Source organism: Rhinatrema bivittatum, chromosome 11 (genome assembly GCF_901001135.1).
Source record: "Rhinatrema bivittatum chromosome 11, aRhiBiv1.1, whole genome shotgun sequence".
In the NCBI taxonomy this organism is placed as follows: domain Eukaryota; kingdom Metazoa; phylum Chordata; class Amphibia; order Gymnophiona; family Rhinatrematidae; genus Rhinatrema; species Rhinatrema bivittatum.
In genome coordinates, this window is record NC_042625.1 from 66,246,223 (window position 1) to 66,268,421 (window position 22,199).

General features: G+C 45.7%; 1 protein-coding gene across 2 annotated transcripts in view; it reads left to right on the forward strand.

The window, feature by feature from the left end:
• CCDC61 (coiled-coil domain containing 61) overlaps positions 1 to 22,199 on the forward strand; it is a 121,056-nt gene that overhangs the window by 70,756 nt on the left and 28,101 nt on the right. For both annotated transcript variants that reach the window (XM_029571445.1, XM_029571446.1), the window contains exons 8-9: positions 7,338 to 7,570; positions 15,352 to 15,430. In XM_029571445.1, coding sequence (XP_029427305.1) covers positions 7,338 to 7,570; positions 15,352 to 15,430 — 312 coding nt within the window. The remainder of the gene's footprint in view (positions 1 to 7,337; positions 7,571 to 15,351; positions 15,431 to 22,199) is intronic.

A 22,199-nucleotide genomic window follows, 5' to 3' on the forward strand; every position in this document is an offset into this window, starting at 1 on the left:
ACCCCGGCTCTGCTGCTTAAGTGATTGGGCAGCTCAGTTGTTCCCCCTTCCTCCAGTGACTTTTCTGCTCTTGCTGCCCGGTGCTGGATTTCATTCCGTGTGGTTCGGCTTGTGGAGACGTGTGCGCATCTCTCCCTCGACAGCAAATGCTCTGGGTGCCTCTCCGGTGGGGAGGGCACTTCAGGGAGCGCGGCAGTAAATAAATTGGCCAGACCCCGTGAGCCTGGGAGGCTGTCACCAGTGCAGCAGCCCGTCGGCAATCCCGTCCCACTAAGCGCAGTAACAGCAGCCATCTTGTCCAACTTCAGGTATTCCACATGGGCCGCGAAGGGGGATGGAAATTTCCTTCTTCCTTTTATCTCTGGTGGTGGGGACCTCCGGGGGAGGTCCAGACACCAAGGGGCTCCCTTCAGGAAGTGAAGGGGACTCCAGGAGGGCTCAGATGCCTCTTCTACTTTCTCCTCAGATTTTGTGCTTTTATTACACAAAGCTTATAAGGCCAGGAACGCTGCGCGCCACAGGGCTGAAAAGGGGGCTTCGATAAGGCCGGCAAAGAGACCCAGGCCCTCTGGGGCTGCAGGGGCCATGAGGGTCAGGCGAGTCCTAGGATCCCCGGCACAGAAGCCCACTGTGGAGAGCTCCTCCAAAGCTTCAGAAGCAGATGATCTGCAAGTGCAAGCTCCCAACTGAGACTTGGATGAAATGTCAGCCAACCAATTCCTCAACCAGAGGATTCTCCGGGCCAAAACTACAGACATTATAGTCCTGGAGGAGGTCCTGACTAGATCATACAAGGCATCTGCACTATATGCCACTAAGGCTTCCAGCTGCTTCGCCTGGTTCGTCTCAGATTCAGAGAAGGACCTGTCAAGCCTGTAACTGCTGCATCCAGCGTAAACTGGCCCTCAACATAAAACTGCCACACCCAGCAGCTTGAACGCCAAGGTCTGACACCTCAAAAATCTTCTTGAGGTGCACTTCCAGCTTCCTATCCTGAAGGTCCTTCAGAGCTGTAGAACCAGCAACCGGAATGGTCATCTTCTTAGTAACAACCGAAACAGATGCATCCACTTTTGGGACCTTCAGAAGCTCAAGCGTATCCTCTGGCAAAAGATACAACTTATCCATGGCCCTGCTGATATTCAGGCCTGTTTCGGGAGTGGGAACAAGTCCTATCTCTGGAGGCTAGAGTGGCAGACCTGGAGGAGTTGAGGCAGACAAAGGTATATAGATGAGACCTTCAGGGACATAGTAGCCAAGTCCCAACTTCAGACTGGCAGCCCTGGTGCTGCCTTGGAGGAAGAAGGTCTCATGATTGGAGAGCATCAACCTGGTGTAGCAGGAAAGGATCCTGTAGCAAGGACCTGCTCTCCAGGTGATGCACTGTCCGTTCATACCGAGGATATCTCCCCATGGCCTACTGCCCAAGAGGGAAGGGTTAGGTTGGCCGTCATAGTTGGTGATTCGATTATTAGGAATGTAGACAGCTGGATGGCTGGTGGGCATGAGGATCTCCTGGTAACATGCCTACTTGGTGCGAAGGTGGCGGACGTGAGGTCCGCCACCTTCTATCTATCTATCTAATCCTATCTAGGTGATGCGTGAGGCGTCACCTAGATAGGATTTTAGACAGTGCTGGCGAGGAGCCGGCTGTCGTGGTACATGTGGGCACCAACGACATAGGAAAATGTGGGAGGGAGGTTCTGGAAGCCAAATTTAGGCTCTTAGGTAGAAAACTTAAATCCAGAACCTCCAGGGTAGCATTCTCTGAAATGCTCCCTGTTCCAAGCGCAGGTCACCAGAGGCAGGCAGAGCTCCGGAGTCTCAATGCGTGGATGATACGATGGTGCAAGGAAGAGGGATTCAGTTTTGTTAGGAACTGGGGAACCTTTTGGGGAAGGAGGAGTCTCTTCCAAAGGGATGGGCTCCACCTTAACCAGGGTGGAACCAGACTGCTGGCGCTAACATTTAAAAAAGAGAGAGAGCAGCTTTTAAACTAGAACAAAGGGGAAAGCCGACAGTCACTCAGCAGTGCATGGTTCGGAGAGAGGTTTCTTCAAAGGATACTAATGATGCATTAGAATTAGGGCATCCCGACAGTGAGGTTCCAATAATAAGAAAAGTAGTCCAAGTGCCTGTAACTAAAAACTCACCTGAGCTAAAAAATTCTAACTTATCCCTATCAATTAAAAAGCAGAATGAAAATACAAACAAAAAACAAACTTTGAAATGTTTGTATGCTAATGCTAGAAGTCTAAGAAGTAAGATGGGAGAATTAGAATGTATAGCAGTGAATGATGACATAGACGTAATTGGCATCTCAGAGACATGGTGGAAAGAGGACAACCAATGGGACAGGGCTATACCGGGGTACAAATTATATCGTAATGACAGAGAGGAGCACCTGGGAGGCGGTGTGGTGTTCTATGTCCGGGATGGCATAGAGTCCAACAGGATAAACATCGTGCACGAGACTAAATGCACAATTGAATCTTTATGGGTAGAAATCCCTTGTGTGTCGGGGAAGACTATAGTGATAGGAGTATACTACCGTCCACCTGGTCAAGATGGTGAGACTGACAGTGAAATGCTAAGAGAACTTAGGGAAGCTAACCAAATCGGTAGTGTGGTAATAATGGGAGACTTCAATTACCCCAATTTTGACTGGGTAAATGTATCATCGGAACACGCTAGAGTGGTAAAGTTCCTGGATGGAATAAATGATAGCTTTATGGAGCAATTGGTTCAGGAACCGACGAGACAGGGAGCAATTTTAGATCTAATTCTCAGTGGAGAACAGGATTTGGTGAGAGAGGTAATGGTGGTGGGGCCGCTTGGCAATAGTGATCATATAAGCAAATCCATATGATCATATAAGCAAATCCATGGCTCTCGTGCTAAACTTTCAAAAGGGAAACTCATAAAATGAGAAAAAGTTAGAAAAAAACTGAAAGGAGCAGCTACAAAGGTAAAAAGGATGCAAGAGGCGTAGTCATTGTTAAAAAATACCATCCTAGAAGCACAATCCAAATGTATTCCACACATTAAGAAAGGTGGAAAGAAGGCAAATCGATTACCGGCATGGTTAAAAGGGGAGGTAAAGAAGCTATTTTAGCCAAAAGATCTTCATTCAAAAATTGGAAGAAGGATCCAACAGAAGAAAATAGGATAATGCATAAACGTTGGCAAGTTAAATGTAAGACATTGATAAGACAGGCTAAGAGAGAATTTGAAAAGAAGTTGGCCATAAAGGCAAAAACTCACAGTAAAACTTTTTTAAATATATCCAAAGCAGAAAGCCTGTGAGGGAGTCAGTTGGACCGTTAGATGATCGAGGGGTTAAAGGGGCACTTAGAGAAGATAAGGACATTGCGGAAAGATTAAATGATTTCTTTTCTTCAGTGTTTACTGAAGAGGATGTTGGGGAGATACCCGTACTGGAGAAGGTTTTCATGGATAATGATTCAGATGGACTGAACCAAATCACGGTGAACCTAGAAGATGTGGTAGACCTGATTGACAAACTGAAGAGTAGTAAATCACCTGGACCGGATGGTATTACACCCCAGAGTTCTGAAGGAACTAAAAAATGAAATTTCAGACCTATTAGTAAAAATTTATAACCTGTCATTAAAATCATCCATTGTACCTGAAGACTGGAGGATAGCTAATGTAACCCCCATATTTAAAAAGGGCTCCAGGGGCGATCCGGGAAACTACAGACCGGTTAGCCTGACTTCAGTGCCAGGAAAAATAGTGGAAAGTATTCTAAACTTCAAAATCACAGAACATATACAAAGACATGGTTTAATGGAACAAAGTCAGCATGGCTTTACCCAAGGCAAGGCTTGCCTCATAAATATGCTTCACTTTTTTGAAAGCGTTAATAAACATGTGGATAAAGGTGAACCTGTAGATGTAGTGTACTTGGATTTTCAAAAGGCGTTTGACAAAGTTCCTCATGAGAGGCTTCTAGGAAAAATAAAAAGTCATGGGATAGGTGGCAATGTCCTTTCGTGGATTGCAAACTGGCTAAAAGACAGGAAACAGAGAGTAGGATTAAATGGACAATTTTCTCAGTGGAAGGGTGTGGGCATTGGAGTGCCTCAGGGATCTGTATTGGGACCCTTACTTTTCAATATATTTATAAATGATCTGGAAAGAAATATGACAAGTGAGGTAATCAAATTTGCAGATGACACAAAATTGTTCAGACTAGTTAAATCACAAGCAGATTGTGATAAATTGCAGGAAGACCTTGTGAGGCTGGAAAATTGGGCATTAAAATGGCAGATGAAATTTAATGTGGACAAGTGCAAGGTGATGCATACAGGGAAAAATAACCCATGCTATTGTTACACAATGCTAGGTTCCATATTAGGTGCTACTACCCAGGAAAGAGATCTAGGTGTCATAGTGGATAACACATTGAAATCGTCGGTTCAGTGTGCTGCGGCAGTCAAAAAAGCAAACAATGTTGGGAATTATTAGAAAGGGAATGGTGAATAAAATGTAAAATGTCATAATGCCTCTGTATCGCTCCATGGTGAGACTGCACCTTGTATACTGTGTACAGTTCTGGTCGCCGCATCTCAAAAAAGATATAGTTGTGATGGAGAAGGTACAAAGAAGGGTGACCAAAATGATAAAGGGAATGGAACAGCTCCTATGAGGAAAGACTAAAGAGGTTAGGACTTTTCAGCTTGGAGAAGAGACGGCTGAAGGGAGATATGATAGAGGTGTTTAAAAATCATGAGAGGTCTAGAACGGGTAGATGTGAATCGGTTTTTTACTCTTTCAGATAATAGAAAGACTAGGGGGCACTCCATGAAGTTAGCATGTGGCACATTTAAAACTAATCGGAGAAAGTTCTTTTTCACTCAACGCATAATTAAACTCTGGAATTTGTTGCCAGAGGATGTGGTCAGTGCAGTTAGTGTAGCTGTGTTTAAAAAAGGATTGGATAAGTTCTTGGAGGAGAAGTCCATTACCTGCTATTAATTAAGTTGACTTAGATGATAACCACAGTTATTACTAGCAACGGTAACATGGAATAAACTTAGTTTTTGGGTACTTGCCAGGTTCTTATGGCCTGGATTGGCCACTGTTGGAAACAGGATGCTGGGCTTGATGGACCCTTAGTCTGACCCAGTATGGCATGTTCTTATGATTTAAAAAAGGTGAATGTGGCTCTGAAGGTTGTTTTGTTCCGAATGGAAACCCTGTGTTCGGTGGTTGCCTCTGTGCACAAGGGGGGAGTACCTAGCATCTCTGAATTTGTCCAAATCATACTTACACATAGGAATCCGGCCCGATCATCAAAGATATCTGAGATTCATGATTCTGGGAGAACATTTTCAATTTTGCGCCCTGCCCTTTGGTCTGGTGACGGCGCCCAGGACATTCACCAAGGTAATAGTCGTGGTGGCTGCAATTCTCTGGAGGGACGGGGTCGTGGTCCATCCCTGTCTGGATGACTGGCTGATTTGGTTCGTTACGGCTAGCTCGTCTGCCGAACCTTCTGCATCAAGGTCCCATTTGTTTAAATCAGCAGATCACTTTTGTCTAGCGGCTTGGCTTTTGAGAGGGATTTGAGGAATAAGGGTCATTGCTACCCTCTTGCAGTCTAGGAAGACTTCCATGTCCTTGGCCTATGCGAGAGTATGGAGAGTTTTTGAGGCCTGGTGTATTGGGCAGAGGGTGGATCCTATGTGAGCTTCAGTGGTATATATTTTGGCCTTTCTGCAGGAGGGTTTGGTCAAAGGTTTATCCTTTAATTCCCTCAGGGTTCAGGTGATGGCTTTGGGATGTTTCGAGGAGTATCTCTGGCGGCACATCCGGATGTTGTGCGTTTTTCTTCAGGGAGCGAAACATTTGCGTCCTCAGGTTTGAAAGCCTTGCACTTCCCGGAGCCTTAGCATGGTCCTTAAGAGCATATGTGCGTCTCTATTTGAACCTCTGAAACAAACTACTATGAAGGATCTCACTTTGAAAGTGGTCTTCCTGGTGGCAATCTGTTTGGCTCACCAAATCTCTGAGCTTCAGGCCTTATGTAGGGAGCCCTTTTTGAGAATTTCAGATGCGGTAGTGTCCTTGAACAGTTCCGTCCTATCTGCCGAAGGTAGTGTAGTCATTCCACTTAAATCAGTCAATGGAGCTCCCATCCTTCCCAGGTTTGGATCCTATGGCGCCTCAGGCTAAAGAGTTACGACAGATGTAAAGTGTGTTTTGTTGCAGTACCTGAAGGTCACGAACAGCTTCCGCTTGTCAGATAATCTTTGTGCTGTGGAGTGGTGCCAAAAAGGGTCATAAGGCATCAAGAGCCACAATTGTGCAGTGATTGAAAGAGGCTATTAGCTCTGTGTATATCTGTTGAGGTTGCCCTGTTTTGGAGGGGCTACAGGCGCATTCTACCCATTCTCAGGCAGCCTCCTGGGCCAAGTATCAGCAAATTTAGCCACAGGAGATCTGTAGAGTGGCTACTTGGAAATCGTTGCACACTTTCGCCAAGCTTTACTGTTTGGATGCCCAGGCCCCAGAGGCCATGGGCTTTCGTGAAAGTATGTTTTGAGTGGGACTCTTGCAGTCCCACCCTGTTTAGGGAAGTTTTGGTACATCCCAGGAGTCTGGACTGATCTGGGTACGTACAGGGAAAGGAAAATTGGTTCTTACTGCTAATTTTCATTCATATAGTACCACAGATCAGTCCAGAGTCCCACCCACTGGAGGAAAGAGAGAATTGGAGAGTCCGCTTGATCTGTTTTTGTGATTACTATGACGAATGGCAAAGGTTTTTGTTAGACCTATACAGGGTTTTGTGTGGGCACGGTTTTTAGTTCCAGGTTTCCTCTTCCCACTGCTCGTTCATGGGAGGTTAGTTATTCAAGGTATGGTTTTGTTTGTTTTGGTCTGGCTAGGGTACAGTTCAATACTGAGGGACTGCAGGTGGCACCTCGTGTCAAGTGGCAGTGTCAGCAAAACTTTCTCTCCATCTGCTGGAGGGGAGCCAAAACCCAGGAGTTTGGACTGATCTGTGGTACTACAGGAACAAAACTTAGCAGGTAAGAACCAATTTTCCTTTAAGCTGCAGCCAAGTCTCTTGTTTCATTTGCATATCTTTGCTGCTTCACCACATCTGTTGGCCATTTTTGTTTTACTAGTCTTGGTGTCTCTTCAAAAAGCTGATGAGAGAACTTTAAGAACTGAAAGCTTGGATGAAATTACCGCATGCATAAACCTAATTGAGTGGTGGATGGTCCAGCCCATCTAATTGGTTGATTTGTACTAGGTATTTTTTGTGACCACTATTTACTAATGTGCAATTTTGTCCTGGATAGGAGACTAACTCCGGTTGGGCCATCACCTCAGAACCACACTGATTCTGCCCACACCATTAGAGCCCCACGATCCCGCAACAGTTCAACAGCAGGAGATGAGCGGCGACCCATGTCCCGAGAGCGCTCTGGGTCTCGTGAGAGGAGTGGTTGCTGGTCAGCAACTCGTGAACGCCCCATGGACAGAGAAGGTCGGAGCCGGACACGTGCCTCCCACCTGGCCCCCACCTCCTCAGGTAATGTTTCCAGTGGACTTAAGTTGCAGTCATATTTAAGGCTGCACTTACTGTAACCTGTTTAGTGTAACATAGAACAACATGACCATCCAGTCTACCCATCCAGATCTCCTGCTCAGCTTTATAGTCCCTTCCTCTCCTTTAGAAATCGTTTATTCCTTGTCCCATGCTCTCTTGAATTTGATGATATCCTTGTCTCCACTACCTCCACCGGGAAGCTGTTCCATGCATCCATCAACCTTTCTGTAAAGAAATATTTCCTTAGCTTACGCCTGAGTCTACCTCCTTTCATCCTCATCCCATGGCCCCTCATTCCAGAGTTTCCATTCTGTTGAGAGATCTGGTTGCTGTGCATTTATTTCTTGGAAATATTTAAATGTTATATCGCCTCTTTCCTCTTTAAGCCTGTTCCAACAAAGACCATTTAGAACAAAGAGCATTTTAGTAGCCACAATGTGGATCCTTTTGAAGGTATGATCTCCAGAATTGTACACAGTATTCCGAATGAGGTCTCACCAATGATCTATATAGGGGCGGTATCGCCTCCATTTATCTGCTATTTCTCTTCCTGTGCACATAAGCATCCTTCTGGCTTTTGCCAATGCCTTATCTACCTGTTTGGATTTTAAGATCATCAGATATCACGCCCAGATCTTGCTCTTATTTTATGCACAGAGGAACTTCATTTTCCCTTGGGTTTTTGCAAACCACATACATGATCCTACATTTTAGAATTTCTATTTCTGTTTTAGGCTTATTTATTGCTTTCTTCCCCAAAATGGTGACCCAAAATGATTTATATAAAAAGGCATCAACATTATAGGTTAGAAAATCTTAGGGTCCTTTTCGTGAAGCCATGATTGTCTTAGACACTCAGAATTATAGACCTATCTCTCTAATAAATGTGGATTGCAAGCTAAATGCCAAAATATTTGGGTTCTGTCATTCACATAATCAGGGTTTATGAAAGGGTGTTTTTCTACTGATAATGCAGTTATTATGTTATTTGATGGTACAGGCCAAATGTAATGGTGACAGCGGACACCGGGAGCGGTGTGTCAGGCTCAGTCGACTCAGGGTCGTTGGTCCAAGGCCCAATCCAAGTGGCACAACAACCGCCTGGAGGCCCGGGTGGTCTGAATGGCACTCAAGTTCTTCCTCCCCTTGGTCAGGCGCAAAGCAGTGAGAGTTCTCTCCGACAATGCTACTACAGTAGCTTACATCAACTGCCAGGGATGTACCAGGAGTCGCCTGGTGGCTCTGGAGGCCAGCAGACTGTTCGCATGGGCAGAGCGCCACCTGGACCGCCTGGTGGCTTCCCACATCGCAGGGCAGGAGAATGTTCAGGCAGACTTTCTCAGTCGTCAACATCTCGACCCCGGAGAGTGGGAGTTGTCAGAAGAAGCGATGGATCTAGTCGTACCAAGTGGGGGGCTCCTCACTTGGACTTGATGGCCACCTTAAAGAATGCAAAAGCTCCCAGGTTCTTCAGCCGAAGACGGGAACACTGCTCGGAGGGAGTGGACGAGCTGGCCCTACCCTGGCCCAGAGATGTTCTCCTTTACGTGTTCCCACCTTGGCCTCTGGTGAGAGAGGTCCTCAGAATGATAGAGGTTCACAACGGGCTGGTAATTCTCATCGCGCCAGAGTGGCCCCGTAGACCGTGGTTCGCGGACCTCGTGAATCTCGCGTCGGACGGCCTCCTTGTCTCGGTCACCTGCACAATCTCCTCCAACAAGGTCCTGTATTTTCGAGCGGGCGGATCGCTTTTGTCTAGCGGCCCTGGCTTTTGAGCGGGTAGTGCCTAAGGAGAGGCTATAAGGAGGAAGTGATCTCCACTTTGATGCGCGCAAGTAAAAAGTCTATATCTCTGGCTTATGGGCGAGTCTGGAGGGTGTTTGAGAATATGTGTGCAGACGCGGGGGTATCGACACATAGGGCCTCGGTCTCCTTGGTTCTCTCCTTCCTTCAGAACGGTCTCTCTAAAGGCTTGTCTTTTAATTCTTTGCGTGTTCAGTTTTCCGCCCTCTGTTCCCTCTTATGGAGGCTCGATGGTTACTTGGTTGCAGCCCATCCGGATGTCGTACGTTTTCTTAAGGGCGCCAAGCATTTGAATCTGCCGGTCCGGGCGACTTGTCCATCCTGGAGTCTTAATCTGGTTCTTCGTCTCCTCTGCGAGGTGCCTTTTGAACCCCTCTGCTGAGCTACACTCAAGGATCTGACGCTTAAGACAGTCTTTCTCGTGGCTATTTGTTTGGCTAGGAGGATGTCCGAGCTTCAAGCTTTCTCCTGTAGGGAGCCCTTCTTGCGGTTATCGGATTCGGGGGTCTCTCTAAAGACGGTTCCCTCCTTCCTACCAAAGGTGGTTTTCTCTGTCCATGTAAATCAGTCCGTCGAGCTCCCTGCCTTCTCTCCGGAGGATATTGCTAGTGCACGGGGGGGGGGGGTGTGTGTGTGACCTCCGCTGTTTGGTTGTTAAGAGAGCTCTTCTGCAGTATTTACAGGTTACTAATGACTTCAGGATCTCAGATCATCTTTTTGTCTTATGGAGTGGGCCTCATAAGGGGCAGAAGGCCTCTAAAGCCACCGTAGCTCGTTGGTTAAAGGAAGCCATCGTGTCGGTTGTATATTTGCCGGGTGATGGCAGGTCCCGGAGGGTACTAAAAGCCCATTCTCTGCGTTCACAGGCTACTTTATGGGCGGAGAGCCAGCTGGTTTCTCCGTAGGAAATTTGCAGATCAGCCACTTGGAAGTTGTTGCATGCTTTTGCTCGGCATTACCGTCTTGACGTAGCGGCGCCAGTGCTTGGTTCTTTTGGCAGACAGGTACTCAGAGCGGGTCTTTCGCAGTCCCACTCTACTTAGGGAAGCTCTGGTACATCCCACTGTCTGGGCTGATCCGGGTACATACAGGGAAAGGAAAATTGGTTCTTATCTGCGAATTTTCGTTTCTGTAGGACCACGGATCAGTCCAGACTCCCTCTCGGTATCCTGTTCTTAAGTCCGCTTGTTGTCTTCTTTCTTTTCAGCTTTGGAGAATGCCTTTTCCTTACAGAGCTATTATATATGAAAGACCTTAAGGCACCGGACATTTATACCTTTTAGACAAGAGCTGGTTTTTTGCACTGTTTCTAGTTTTTGCATTGTGTTATCCTTTTTGGATCAGTTACTTGCTTGACCTTCATCTGGTTCATTTCCCAGTTTGGTTATCTGCTTTGTTAATGTTTATTCTGAGGGGTGCAGGGTGAGCACACTCCTTATATGGGATGCCCTTTCAGTTTTTCTCTGGCTCCATTTGCTGGACAGGAGGCTCAACCCACTGTCTGGACTGATCCGTGGTACTACAGGAACAAATATTAGCAGGTAAGAACCAATTTTCCTATATTGGCGTTAGGATAATTTTCCCAGCAAACTTATCCCTGTCCCGGAACATCCCTACCTTATTCAGCTAAATTTTAGCCAGAAAAGTGCTGGGAATATTGAAAAGTTGGCATTTACTCAAAAGTTATCTGGCTAAATGCCTTTGAATTTTGGCCTCCATGTGGCTAGTACAACCATGCCGTCACCTGCAGACGGATGCTCAAGTTAAAGGTTAGCAACTGTTGGGATCAGGTCAAGTCTGTTTGCTTATAGCAGTGCCTGAAGCTTCTGAATATGGAGAGAGATTTTGCTAAATCTCCCTTTCCATCTTTTTTTGCTACTTGCAATTATATTATCTCTGGAGGTTTTAAATCTAGTTCAGTTATTTAACATGTTATAAAATTTAAAAAAAATTATTTGAGTAGGATTTTATTTCTATAAACTTTACTTTAGTTTAACTCTGCTTATTTACTGTCTTACAGATTCTTTTTTTTTTTTTATTTATAATTTTTTTATTGCCGTGACCAAAAACATTACAAGCAATAAACAAGAAATACAAAAATATTGGGTACATGGCAATGTTTACAATGGTTACCCTCCCACCCTCCCCCCCTGTCATGCTACTCATAATCAAAAGAAAAAAGATAAAAAATGAAAAAATGAGAACAAGAAAAAGAAAAAACCCGAAATAACATGCATATAGTGAGGATGAGAAAGATACCAGTGCAAACCAAGCTGTGCAGCGTCCAATCAAACATTCAAGAATGTTATGAGAGTGTTGGTAGAGGTAACTGCCTCCATGAAATGTAAGGATTCCATATCTGGTAGAATTTAAATAGACTGTGATGTTTAAACACTGTTAGTCGATATAGAGTACACGTCCTGTCTAAACGAGACAGAATCTCAGTGGGCGTAGGAGGTTGTACTCTCTTCCAAGAAAACGCGATTTCCATAGCAGTCGAAGTGCATACCAACTGAATAAATGTCTGTGCGGGAGCAGGGAGGTCGTCGTCAGGAAGATGAAGAAGAGCCTGAACGGGTTTGAGGTCGATTGTCCGGCCCAGAATCTCAGAGACTGTCTGCGAAACATATGTCCATACTTTTTGTATCATTGCACAGTCCCACCACATGTGGAGAAAAGTACCCAGGTGATGGCAATTGCGCCAACATCTGGGGTCATGACTGGTTGAGAAGCGATGGAGACGTGTGGGGGTAAAATACCACCTATATAGTAATTTGTAGTTGGCTTCCGAGATCCGGGCGGAAACCAGACCCTGCGACATTCGTAGAAAGACAGTGTCCCATTCTTTGTCAGACAGGGATCTGCCCAGATCCGTTTCCCAGGCCCTCAAATGGGCCGGTTTGGTCGCTGGACGTGATGCCAATAGCTTATAGAGTTTAGAAACAAGGCCTCTGGGTATTTGAGTGCTGGAGCAATAGCCTTCAAAAAGTGAACGCCGGGTCGACAGCAGGCCCTGGGATTGTAATTACAGTAGAAAATGGCAAAGTTGCATGTAGGGCAAGAATTCTGCATTTGAAAGGTGAAAAGTGTCCTGCAGTTGAGCAAAGGAGATAATTGAATCTTGGTGGAATACCTGGGAAAATTTGAAATACCTCGTGTTTTCCAGGCGGTGTAGGCAAGGCGTGGGAGACCCGGCAGAAATAAAGTATTGTGGAAGAGGGAACTCTGTAAAAAGTATAGCTCCGGTCCCACCAGCTTACATTTCCATTGTTTCCATACATTGAGAGTTTGTCGAGCGCAGGGGGTAAGGGTCAAGTTCGATCTCCATGTTTTATTGGGTTGCCATATCAACGCCGACAAAGGCATAGTAGAGAGCCAAGTCTGTTCAAGTTGAACCCAGGGTTTGCCGTCCTGTGGGCGATGCCAATCAATAAGGGGCCGCAGTTGGGCAGCCCCATAGTACCAGAGTAAGTTGGGAAGAGCCAAACCTCCCTGCGCTTTAGACTGGTAGAGAACCATTCGGGCCACACGAGGTGGTCTACATTTCCAAAGAAACCGTAGTAGCTTCCGTTGCCAGGTTTTCAAGATATCCGGTCGAATCGGAATAGGTAATGTGTGGAATAGATACAAGTATCTAGGGAGAACATTCATTTTGAGTGTGGCAAGGCGGCCCAGCCAAGTCAAGGGTTGGGAGGCCCAGCCAAGTCAAGGGTTGGGAGGCCCAGCCAAGTCAAGGGTTGGGAGTTCCATCGGATAAAATCTTAGTCTAGTTTTTGAATAAGAGGTGTATAATTAAGCTGAAATAAATTAGAGAGGTCTTTGCCAAGATTGACCCCTAAATATTTTAATTTGGCAGGGGCCCATTTAAAAGGATGAGAACTTTGGAGGGTCTGAACCATTTCCGGAGAGCAGGAGATGTTGAGAATTTCAGACTTATCCCAGTTTATCTTAAAATCAGATATAGTACTGAAGTGGGCAAGCTCATTTTCAATTTCCTTTAGAGAGTGTAAGGGATTACTCACTGTAAACATAATGTCGTCGGCAAATAATGACAACTTATATTGGTGAGAATTTAAAGAATACCCCTGGATACGGGAATTATTTCGAATGTGGATGGCCATGGGCTCAAGAAATATGGCAAACAATAGGGGGGAAAGGGGACATCCCTGTCTGGTACCTCTCTGAACTAGGAAGGAATCTGAATATGTACCGTTTATTTTTAGACATGCAGAGGGGGAAGAATAGAGAGCCTGAATCCAATTATAGAAAAAAGGACCAAAACCCATGTGCGTGAGGGTACTAAACAGGAAAGGCCAGTGGACCATGTCAAATGCCTTTTTGGCGTCGATAGCTAGAAGTATATGTGCCAAATCCTGTTTAGATATGCCCCATAGAATATCTATGATCTTGCTCACGTTGTCACTGGCCATTCGACCGGGTATAAAACCGGCTTGATCCGGGTGAATGATCTGGCCAATAAAACCATTCAAACGGTCAGCGAGAATTTTAACTAATAGTTTAAGATCTAAATTGATCAGGGATATTGGCCTGTATGAGGCGCACAAGGTTGGATCTCGACCAGGTTTAGCGATAATGGTGATTCCGGCCTTATTGGAGTCAGGTAGTAGGGCTCCCCCTCCACGGAGGTAATTGAAATGGTTCTGAAGGTGAGTGACCACAGCTGGTCCATAAAGTTTATACAATTTAGCCATAAGGCCATCGGGACCCGGGGCCTTACCCACCTTGAGATTTTTTATGGCGAGGAGGATTTCAGGACTCGTTATTTCAGCATTTAGAAAGTCCCTCATTTCTGGGGTCAGGGAGGGAAGATCAATAGATTGCAAGTATTGTTCTATATCTGCTCTCCAGATTTGTGTTTCAGCCGCATACAACTTTTTATAAAAGTTAAGAAATTGGATTGTGATATCTTTATTGGTAGATTGCAAATGGCCCTGGGCATCTTTTATCTTAAGAATGTGGTTTTGACAAGATACTTTCTTCAATTGGTGGGCTAGTATTTTCCCAGCTTTGTTACCGCCCTCAAAGGTAACATTGGTGAGTGATATTCATGGCGTGGGCAATATGGTCTACTTCTAGCCTATGTAGGTCCTCCCAGGCCTTAGTTGAGTAAGAATCTTGGGGGTGCCTTTACTGACATGTTGTGCAGTCAGCGCCACTATACGATCCCGGAAGTGTAGAACAGGCTGCTTCCTTCTGCTTTTTAAGATAGGTGGTACGAGAGATAAAGTGACCTCTGATAAATGCTTTAAAACTATCCCAGAGAAGAACCGGGGAGTTTACAGAGTGTACATTATCCTGAAAGAAGTCAGTAATAAGCTGTGTGGAGGACTGTATGTATAATGGGTCATGTAAAATAGTCATTTAATCTCCAGAAGTGGCTGCCATGGTCTCCGCCCTGCAGTCTTAAAATTAGGCGTATGGGGGCATGATCCGACCAGGAAATGATGCCCAGGTCAGTATGGTTAACCACGTGATATAGAGATTTATCCAGGAGTATATAGTCGATACGGGAGTACGAATTGTGGGCTGGAGAATAGAAGGAGTATGAACGAGAATGAGGGTATTTCACTCTCCAGGGGTCAATCAAATTATGATCCTCCATCAGATCTTTAAGAGCTCTGGTTTGGGTCGGGGATGTGTGGGAGTGGCCCTTAGAGTTGTCCAGGGAAGGGGATAAAGTAACATTGAAATCGCCAGCAATTACTAGGTGGCCTACTGTATGCTGAATTAGGATGGGACGTAAAGCTTGGAAGAAGACAGCCTGCTCCCGAGTTGGTGCATAGATATTAACCAGTGTGTCTTACAGATTCTAACATGCCATGTTAGGTCCAGAGGTGATTAATATGAGATGAGGGTGCAGATTTTGCAAATAGTTCTGGGGTTATAATGCTGTTCTCAGACACTGCATGCTATTCAACTTATTTACTTCTCTTTATCAGGAACTCGTCTCTCGCGATTTGACCCTACTGCATACGTGAAGGACAAACAGCGGAAACAGAAAGAAACTGAAATGAGGAAGTAAGTCACTGGTAATCTTAAGGGCATATCCAATCTCTCACATACAGAACCATGTTTTCCCCAAAGACATGCAATTGATTGTTACACACATGGATTTCATGACTGGATTCAGTGCTGAATAATAATACTAATACAGTGTAGCACATTCTTATATAAAGCTGCCAAGCGCAGGGGCACAGTGTGTTCCTCAGTTCATCTGAGTGGTTTCTTTCTTCTTTTTCATCTGTTCGAGTCTGTCTTTTTATGCTGCGTTGCTGAACGGTCACATAGTAAGGGATGGTGTCAGAGGTCTATTAAACTTGGGTGTATATATGTTTTTCTATCAGAAGAAAGCAGTTGTGTTGGGAGAAGTTGACTTTTGATACTTGAAAGGTGTTAATGATCAAAAGACAACGACAAACCTTTTCCATAGGAAAAAAATCAGCAGAACCAGGGGTCACGATTTGAAGCTCCAGGGAGGAAGATTCAGAACCAATGTCAGGAAGTATTTCTTCACAGAGAGGGTGGTGGATGCCTGGAATGCCCTTCCGGAGGATGTGGTGAAGACCAGAACTGTGAAGGACTTCAAAGGGGCGTGGGATAAACACTGTGGATCCATAAAGTCAAGAGGCTGCCAATGAAGAGTGGGTGACTCGCCAGAATGATGGCTACTGCCTGGAGTCAATACCCTTATTAAATAAACATACACATGCTTACTGTGACTCCAACATCGCTCTAAGCTTCAACAGCAAGAGGAAATGTGGAAAAAAGGATTCACACTCACAAAGAGGGGAGTAGCTGGCTTGTTACGGCGGTTACTACCCCAAATCAAATAAGCCTGATACTTCACTTTCAATGCATATACAGCATAGTTCTCTGATTCAACGGCAGGGGAGAAGAAAAACTGATACTTCACACATCCAGCAGAGCTCTCTGCTTCAACGGCAGGGAGAAGAAAGAGGGTTGGCACTCACAAAGCGGGGAGTAGCTGGCTTGTTACGGCGGTTACTACCCCAAACCAAATGTGCCTGATACTTCACTTTCGATGCACATCCAGCATGGCTCTCTGCTTCAACAGCATGGGAGAAGACTGATACTTCACTCATATCCAGCATAGCTCCGTGCTTCAACGGCAGGGGAGAAGAAAACAACCAATAAGGGCTGTATAACATAGTCTGGGTAAAACAATAAGCATGGGTGGTAGCTTGCTTATTGCGGCGGCTACTACCCCTAACTAATCAAGCTAGATATTTCACTTAGATGCAGCTCATCACTGCTCTCTACATTAAAGGTGGGGGTGGAAGGGAAATAGAACCAAGAGCTAAGAGAAACAGATAAGTATGAGAGAAAAAATGTGTGAAGCTTGCTGGGCAAGACTGGATGGGCCATTTGGTCTTCTTCTGCCATCATTTCTATGTTTCTATGTATGTTTCTATGTAACCGGGGAGATGTTTGGCTTTAGCTGTGCCAGTGATGGGGCTAGGGACATGCCTTTCATGTCTCTGTAAGGATATCTTTGTGGGATCTGAGTTCATCAAAGGGTAGTCAGACTCATGATAAATAATCCCATTTCAATGGACAGATTCTTCCAGAGTTTTCTGGAAAAATTAGCATGCCCTACAACTTGGTTATTCTGAAGACCTGGTAACTTATCCATTATGAATATTGTGGAGAGGCTAGAAACATGATGGCAGAAAGACAGTACAGCCTGTCTAGCCTGCAGTCTATACAACTGCTTAGCTCTGCAGTCTCTATCACGCCTTCAGAGATCTGCTGTACTTGTCCCTTGCTTTCTTGAATTCACATACTGTCCTTGTCTCCACCACCTCCACTGGGAGATTGTTCCGTGCATCCGCCACCCTTTCTGTGAAGAAAGACGTCCTTAGATTACTCCTCTTTCTACCCCCCCCTTCACTCTCATCCTATGACCCCTCGTTCCAGAATCTCTTTTCTCTGGAGAGACCCACTTTGTATGCATTGACACCTCAGGTATTTCCACCAGGTTCTTTAAGCCAGTGTGGTTGCTAGAGGCACCTCTGCACAAATGGGGGAACTTGCTTTGTGTGCTCCTTCATGCCTTTGAGGAATTTCTTGCACTGCTGATTACTTTTTTCTTGTTTTTAGGTTGGCTTTTTTTATGGGTCCTTTATTCGAGACTATTCCTGTTATAACTTGAAAAAGATGATAGAAGCAAACTTAGGCTACTATCTTGTTTAATTTCATGTTCCATGACCAAATCTGTTAATAACTGTCCTAGTTTATGTATTTACCTTATCAATGCTCATTCCATTAGAACCAGGATTGATTTTTATTGTGACTTTTAAGTTGATGAACAATCTGATGTTTTATGTATTAGTGAGTTTTGACTTTTAGATTCTGACCATGTTCTGTTTTCTCAGCTGTGCCCTGTGGTAACTATCTTTTTTTTTAATCCAAACCGAGGTCTTTTAATTTTATTTAAATTTTTTAATGTTTTTCCTTGCTGATTTTTAATTTTGAACAATACAAAGCTTCAATAGCTAATAATAAAAAAAAAGTATTATTTGCCTCTTATTGTAAACCGGCCTACTAGAAAATAGTGTGCTCCCTTGATTGAACATTTGAATTGGATTTAAATTGTAATGTAGTATTAGATGATTTTTAACCTACATGTTGACACCATCGCTTTATCTCCATCCTGTGAGGGTTTTTTGAATGTAATGTTTCTCCTATGGACACAGATGGCAAACTCTGGTCTCGAGGACCACAGACAGGCCAGGTTTTCTGGATAACCAACAATGAATATGCATGAGAGAGTTTTTTGCATGCTCTGCCTCCAATCTCAGGGCCTTGAACAAATTCCTTCAGAGGGAAAAGTTCCCTCTCCTCAGAAGAGGAGACTGTTGCTCCCTCAACCTAAAGGATGCCTATGCTCACATTGTGATTTTTCCCAAGTCACAGGAAGTATCTTCACTTTGTGGTAGGAGAAGCTCACTACCCAGCAATCAAGTACTACCGTTGGCCCTGGTCTCAGACCCTCGGGTCTTCCCCAAGTGCTTGTCAGTGTTTGGGGGCGCACCTAAGACATCAGGGGGTACATGTGTTCCCCTACTTGGACGACTGGCTGGTCAAAATGTTCCTCTCAGCAGGGAGCCAGCACTCTTTAAGTCTGACCATCCAAGTGCTGTAGTCTCTGGGGTTTTTCATCAATTACCCAAAGACCCATCTCTGCCTGTCACCCCACCTGGACTTCATAGGAGCCAGGACTGGACAAGATTCAGGCCAAGGCGATTTCTGCCCTGCGATCTGGCGCTTGTCCTGCTCATTGCTGGTGAGCTTCCATCCACAGCTGTCAATAAGTCCCCTGCTCATCTGCTGCTTCATCTCTTGGGCCACAATGGTGACCCAGGCAAGTGTCACAGAAAAATAGCCCCAACTCATGGAAGGACAAGAAGTACATCTTCAGGAGATCTCAGCCTCTCATGTTATAACAAAAGGCAATGTAAGAGCTGACTTTCTCAGCAGACAAGAGTCTGGATCCAGGAAAATAGGAATTGTCAAACGAAGCATTCCGCTCATAGTGGGCTGCTGGATCCTCTCGTTTCTAGACTTGTTGGCGATATCACACAATGCAAAGATTCCTGGCTTCTCAGATCACACAGAAGAGATCTATTAAGTCTTTGGGCATCGATGCCCTCTTGCAGGAAGGGTTGGCCAGTGTTGAGCAGAATGATTTGAGGATCAGAGACACATGGGAATGGTGCTTCTGGTAGCAACCAGATTGGGCCCTGGAGGCAAAGGTATGCAGATCTGTGGAGGCGCCTGGTGGACTGAATTACCAGTCCACAGGGATCTGCTGTGACAGGAGCTTATTTTTCACGAAGATCCAACTCTGTTTTTGTCTTACAGTATGGCCCTTGAGAGGGCTCCAGTTGGCTGCACCATAGATAATCCACGGCTGTGATTTCCAGCCTCCTTCAAGCAGAAAGCTCTCCTCTTCCTTAGTCTCTGTTCGAGTTTGGTGAGTGTTTGAGGCTTGCAGTTCATCCTCATTCGGTTAAGATCCTACTCATTTTGTATTTTTGCAGGAAGGGTTAATTAAGAGTTTGGCCCTTAATTCCTTAAAGGTACAGGTAGTGCTCTTGCCTATTTCCAAGGTCAGGTGAATGGTGAACCCTTGTCAGTCCATCTGGATGTGGCCTGGTTCTTAAAAGGGGTGAAGCATCTTCATTCTCCCTTGCGGTTGTCAATGCCCTTGTGGAGTCTTAATTGTGGTTCTGGATTTTCTGGCAGTTCCCACCTTTTGACTACTGCGTAGCTTCTCCTTGAGGTTACTTTGGAGACTGTTTGTTTCTTGTGGAGATTTGTTCTGCGCATAAAGTTTCCGAACTGCAGAACTTGTCTTGTCAGAATCCATTTCTGTGAGTGAGTCCAGGGGCAGTACAGTGGCAAACTGTTCTGTCCCTTTTTAAGGGCAAACTTCTGTTTGGAAAAGAATTGGAAGATATATGATTCAGTCACTGGGTGGAAATAAGGTTCATAGCCTCCCAGAGGGCAGAACATGAGCCAGAGGATCCTTCTCGACTAGGTTCCGGTTTCAGGGAACTCGAAAATCTCATCCAGCTCGTACCAGTGCCTTTTCCTCTTCCTTTCGTCCTACGGGTGGCCGACAGCAGTCGCAGACCTTTCGAGGCAGGCGCTTCGGCAGACCTGTTTCCTCCCAGTTAACTCCCGGTGGTAAGGCTGCGCAATGATGTCCGGCTGGTCCATTCCTCCGTACCGAAGGTAAGAGCAGATTGTCTCTGTTTTAACGAGGAGTGGGCCAGATCATGTCGGATCGGTGGGTACTTTCCGTGATAAATCACGGTTACGCTTTAGAGTTTGCACGTCGTCCCAACCCACGATTCTTCTTTCCCCGTGTGAGTATGCCGAAAAAGTCAAGTGGTCAAACAGACCTTGCATCGGCTTCTGGATTCTGGGGGCGATATGTTCCCGTTACCCTCCTCCCAGAGCAATGAAGAGGACATTATCCATATAACTTAGTTGTTCCAAAGAAGGAAGGGTCCTTCTCGTCCCATACTAGATCTAAAAGTGCGTCAACAGATGCCTTTGAATCCCCCGCTTTCGCATGGAGACGTTACGTCCTGTCATCGGCTTCCGTTCGGCCAGGGGAGTGTCTGCTTCACTGATTCTGACGGAGGCATATTTACACATCGGGATCAGAGCGGACCATCAGAAATATCTCGGATTTTAATCTTAGGAAAACATTACCAATTTCAGGCTCTGCCGTTCAGACTTGCGACAGCTCCCAGAACATTCACCAAGATAATGGTAGTGGTTGCAGCAACAACTTCGCGGGAGGGTTGTTGGTGCATCCATACCTGGACGATTGGTTGATCTGGGTGAAGTCTGAAAACTCTGAGTCATTCAGCGATCCACAGGGTGCTCCCAGTTTTGAAGTCCCTTGGAGTTTGGTGGTCAACACCAGCCAAACGTCAAGCTCATTCCCTCTCAGTCGTTGGAGTTTTTGGGAGCTGTATTCGACACCCGTCAGGGAAAAGTTTATCTCACCTTGGATCACAGTCTCAAATTGCAAGGTCAAGTCAGGTCCTTGCTAGAGAAGCAGCCGCCGACGGTTTGGGATTACTTGCAGACGCTAAGGTCCATGGCCTCGACACTGGAATTGGTTCCATGGTCTTTCGCACACATGCGACCCTTGCAATCAGCGTTGCTTTCCCGGTGGAGTCCAGTTTCCGAGCAGTTCTACCTTCCATTGCCGTTGACGGACTCTGCTCGGTCCAGTCTAGTTTGGTGGCTGTGTTCGGACAATCTGCATCGGGGCATTCCGCTGGTGGAACTGGTCCACGGATGGAGCCTCCACTGCGATTTCCGTTCCTGCCGAATCTTCTTCACCAGGGGCCCGTTTGTTTCAATCAGGTAGATTGCTTTTGTCTAGCGGCATGGCGTTTGAGAGGCAGCGACTAAAGGGTAAAGGTTATTCGGATGCAGTGGTGTCCACCCTCCTGAGGTCACGTAAAGTGTCGACTTCCTTATCTTATGTACGAGTTTGGAAGATTTTCGAATCGTGGTGTGTTTCTCGTATGATTCTGCCCACTTGGGCGTCCGTTTCCAGTATTCTAGCCTTTCTACAGGACGGTTTAGCTAAGGGATTGTCCTGTAGCTCCTTGAGGGTGCAGGTAGCAGCCCTCGGCTGTTTACACTGTTCTGTAGACGGGATGACGCTGGCGGCGCACCCCGATGTTGCCCGGTTTCTGAGAGGAGCAAAGCATTTACGCCCACTGCCGAATTCTCCATGTCCATCCTGGAATTTAAATGTAGTTCTTAAGGCCTTGTGTGCACCCCCTTTTGAGCCACTGAGGAGGGCGACTCTAAAGGATCTCACCTTGAAAGTAGTATTCCTGGTGGCAATTTCCTCTGCTCGCCGGGTTTCTGAACTACAGGCATTGTCCTGCAGGGAATCTTTCTTGAGGATCTCTGATTCCGGGATTAGTGTGCGGACGGTACCATCTTTTCTTCCAAAAGTAGTTTCCTCCTTTCATTTGAATCAGTCGGTGGAGCTCCCTTCATTTTCCGATCTGGATAGGTTGGATTCTCTTTCAAAGGATTTAAGAAATTTGGATGTCCATAGAGCACTACTGCGTTATCGGGAAGCTAGCAATGGTTTTCGAATATCGGATCATCTCTTTGTCCTTTGGAATAGACCAAAGCGAGGTAATATGGCGTCCAAAACCACAATCGCCCGATGGTTGAAAGAGGCCATAAATTCCTCATATTTGCTTTGTGGTCGGCC